Source organism: Seriola lalandi, unplaced genomic scaffold (genome assembly GCF_002814215.2).
Source record: "Seriola lalandi dorsalis isolate HSWRI2012SDOR001 ecotype SW California unplaced genomic scaffold, Sedor1 jcf7180002054777, whole genome shotgun sequence".
Taxonomy (NCBI): domain Eukaryota; kingdom Metazoa; phylum Chordata; class Actinopteri; order Carangiformes; family Carangidae; genus Seriola; species Seriola lalandi.
Window position 1 is genome coordinate 706,497 of NW_019525330.1, and position 4,035 is coordinate 710,531.

General features: G+C 37.8%; 1 protein-coding gene across 1 annotated transcript; it reads right to left on the reverse strand.

Moving 5' to 3' along the window:
• Positions 1 to 1,481: 1,481 nt before the first annotated feature.
• Positions 1,482 to 4,035, reverse strand: LOC147818004 (uncharacterized). The gene is made up of 6 exons (XM_087179057.1): positions 3,878 to 4,035; positions 3,488 to 3,577; positions 3,272 to 3,316; positions 2,748 to 2,864; positions 2,526 to 2,564; positions 1,482 to 1,996 (listed from the first exon to the last, which is right to left on the reverse strand). The coding sequence occupies exons 1-6, from the start codon at positions 3,998 to 4,000 to the stop codon at positions 1,994 to 1,996; spliced, it is 417 nt and encodes a 138-aa protein (XP_087035183.1). The 5' UTR covers positions 4,001 to 4,035; the 3' UTR covers positions 1,482 to 1,993.

Below are 4,035 nucleotides of genomic sequence, written 5' to 3' on the forward strand. Positions count from 1 at the left end.
ACACACAGAGCTTTATATACTCACTGCCAAACATCTGCTTCCACGTGGACAAAGAGGAGGGAACTTAGAGGGTGTATGGTGCTGTACACTAATCAATACACACAGATACACACACACACACACACACACACACACACACTCACACACACACACACACACACACACACACACACACACACACGTGCACACACAGATACACACACACACACACACAATTTTAATGTTTTTTTTTTAATTATGTGTTTAATTTCATCATGTCACTCACTTCCCCTTTATATAACTGATATCTCTGGGTCCTTTGCTCTAATCACTGCTTTGATACTCCTGCTCATATTAGTGAAAATATGCCATCAACTTGTTGATGCTCATTCATCTCACTCACCACTCATGTAATGGGACATTTATTGATCAATAGGGTTATGGGATCATTTCCATTTCTTGTCACTGCCGGGCCTCAGGATTGAGAAATAAGGCTGAATTCGCCTTTGCGAGTGCTTTAATGGAGGAAATAACCAAACAAACTGTCAAACAAGTTAGCACAAACCAGTGGAGGCACATGAAGCCTGGAGGGTTCAGAGGCCCCGGAGCACTAGGGCCTCAACAGCTGCCCGCTTTGCCCAGGTTGATAGTCCAGCCTTGAGAGTGGCACAGTGGTTCAGTGGTTCAAGGACAAGGAGTGCCTGATGAATCTGAGGGGTCACGAGATGGTTAGAAGAATAGTAAACCAGAAAAAAATGTTTTATGGAAAATTTGGTTTATTTTTTCTTTTAATCATTTATTGATTTATTAATTACAGGATATTCTTTTTCCATTTTTAGGCTTGAAGTATTTGAATAATCATTCTTTGACTGGACTGATCATAACCTGTCTACATATGCAAACTGATGAGTGGTACCAAGATGACAAGGCCTTGTTTTAAGAGTTGATTAACCTAAAATGTTGGGAACCAGTGCTCTATAAGAGATGTAGATGTGGATGTGAGTATGCCCGCCCTGTATTAGACTGTGTGTGATATTGTGTGCTGGAAGTCTTAAGTCACCTGCAAACCTGCACAAAATCATTAGTTTCAAAGATGGATGGATGAAGTTTTCTCATGGAAACTCTAAAGATTTCCAAAAGAAATGTTGTCTTTCTGAATATTTATTGCATTCTTCACAAATGCATGTTGGTCAGTCTATTCACACAGAGGTAAGACATGAGACTCACGGTCTGCACAAACAGAAAACAAATCAGCTGAGGCAGGTGGCAGACTGGTTTGAACTATTTAAGCAGTATTTATAAGCAGTTACTCCAACGCATCATCTTCCGGGGACCTGGCCTTGGCTAACAGATAGTCGTTTCTTGTAAACAAGAGCGTAGAGAGAGAAATCCTCCCATCAGGTGCACATCATCCTTCTCTCCAATGAGCAGTGTCAGCAACAATTACATATAATATAGGCGAGGTCACCAAGTGAATTTAGAGACAAGACGGTAACACAGGATTATTATGAAATGTGAATTTCCACTGGAGCGTTTATTGAAAACACTAATGACTTTAACAGTTACACTTGTTTTCAACATTTAGACAAGAGAAAAAGAACAACAATTTAAAATAAAATAGCAGTCTTAAACTTGCTGTAGGGCGTTCATGAAAAAGTAGCTATCACAATACTCTCTGCCAGCAAAGTAGCAAAAACTACCTCTAACTTTATATCTGATAACTGGCAGAAATATTGAATATATGTTGTATTTCATGGCTAGCTGCTACGTTTTACCTCTACTGAAATTAGCAGTATTGATTAATGTAGATGCTGGAAATTACAGCATATTAGCACAATATATAGATACTTCGCACAGACAATGCAAAGTTCCTGCAGGGATAGATCATTATTGTCAACAAAAGATAGAAGCTGTTATAATAAACAGAGCAACATCCTTGAAGAGAAGATGTGTTACTGCAGGTTTTCATGTCCGTCTTCACTCCTTTGCTCTGGCTTCTTATATTTTCTTCTGCTCACTGACAGAAAGAAAGAGAGGAAAGTCAGTGAGGTGGAGAGCAGGAATAAATATTTCAATATGAATGTGATGGATCAAACATGTTTCTGTGGAAGTCAATCAATCAATATGGTTGTTGAAAATGAATCAAAGCAGCTGTCAGCTTCTTCTGAGCTGCTGCTGCTTGAGTGCACAGGTGGGGGTTTCTTTATGTTTACTTTTTGTTCTCCTACACAATAGTTCACAACAGATGTGATCTCAGTCTGTGTTAAAATTCATCCCCAAAATATGAAGCACATTTACATGATTTCTTTGTTTGTCCAAAGCCAACAATGGAGGGTTTATAGTTAGAATGTGTAAAGAGAGAAAAAGAGCAGTCCATCTGAGATCTGCTGCTGAACTGAGGCATTAGTTGGTTCATCTGTTGTTTTGCAGCACTCACTCATTCGTCCACTTCCAGCACCACTGATATTACATATCTGTCCTGCTTGTTTGTTTGTTCTTTTACAATACAGTAAATTGTTATAAATGAGCTTTTACATTCAGATTACCTTTATGAGCTCCAATTCGGGCTTTTTGGGGGGTTCAACCTGTGAAAGAATGAACAAGTATTCATCAGTTGATGTCAGTGTGTGATCAACACAAAACAACCTCACTGACTGGTATCAGCCTTTTCAGTGAGGAGCATCTTTAGCGACTGTTTTTCAAGATGTAAATTCACATATTTTACTCTAAATGAAAAGTTCTCAAAAGTCAAGTAAATGTGTTTTTACCTTTCCCAAGAGTGAACATCCGCCTCGTTTCAAATTACAGAGGAAGGGGAATCTTTGGTATTTTGGTTGAGGTTTTTCTTGTTTATTTTGCTTAGTTAGCATAAGGATTTCCTCAATCTAGACAAAAAATCAGGATAAAGATTAATTTAATTATGCATTGTTTCACATTATTTTGCACAGAAACCACCTTACTCTACTCTTCTAACTTGTATTCAAACTCAATGCAGTGACTCCAAACCAGTGGTGGACCTTAAATACACATTTGAGTTTGTTTCTAGAGAAGTTCAAACTAGCTCCACCTCAGCCAGCTACACCAGTGAGGTGACGAGAAAACACTGATGTATCAGTATTAATAATGTTGTTCATTACCTGTAACTGACTATACCTTTAAACTTTTGATTAAGGAATTAAAATTAAATCACTAATATCCGGCACCACAGATATTACACACCTGTCTTGCTTATTTGGGTTTTTTTTTACAATGCAAAACATTTATTGTAAATTTCCTCTAGTATTCAGATTACCTTTGTGTTCTCCATGTTTTGTTTAATCGGTGGTTCAGTGGGAGGCTTCAACAAAACAAACAATAATTAATTGATATTAGTGTGAGATCAACACAAAACACTTCACTGATCAGCCTTTTCTATGATGAACATCTTTAGCAACTGTTTCTCAAGATGTAGATTCACATATTTTACTGTGAATGAAAAAAAAAAAATCGAAAGTAAATTTGTTCTTACCCGTCTAAAGCCTGAACAATCACCTGGTCTCAAACCACAGTGCCATGCAAATCTAGGATATTTCCTCTTGGGCATTCTTATGTCCTTCACCTATGAGAAAATAAGCATAAATAAGCATTAAATTATGAATTATTTTGCACAGAAACTACCTTAATCTACTTTTCTAATTTCTACCTGTATTCAAATTCACTTGTGTTAGTCTGTGCAGTGACTCCAAACCAGTGGTGGAATGTAAACAAGTAGTGCACGCAAGAACAATTTTGAGGTATTTGCATTTTCTGCTATTTAATATTTGTACTCCACTACATTCCACATGGAGATATTGTACTATTTGGTCTTTGAATCAAAGATCTTACAATATTAGAGAAGCTCCTGCATGAATCATCTTACCAGATCAAGAGGCGGTTGCAGTTGATCATCTTTCACTGGAGCGGCTGCATCAGTAGAAGTGAAGGCTGTGATGAGCAGGAAAACCTGCAGAGACAACACGACCACAAGAAAGCTTTTGTCCATGGCTGATGAGCTGAAGAGTTTGATACAGCTGTGAA

Bases quoted from the DNA above. Each gene is read 5' to 3' on its own strand.
- LOC147818004 (XM_087179057.1), bottom strand. From the start codon at position 4,000: ATGGACAAAAGCTTTCTTGTGGTCGTGTTGTCTCTGCAGGTTTTCCTG. The intron at 3,317-3,487 runs GTAAGAACAAAT...GTTTTGTTGAAG, and splicing joins ATTGTTCAGGCTTTAGACGG to CCTCCCACTGAACCACCGAT. The intron at 2,865-3,271 runs GTAATCTGAATA...TTTTTTGTCTAG, and splicing joins AAAACATGGAGAACACAAAG to ATTGAGGAAATCCTTATGCT.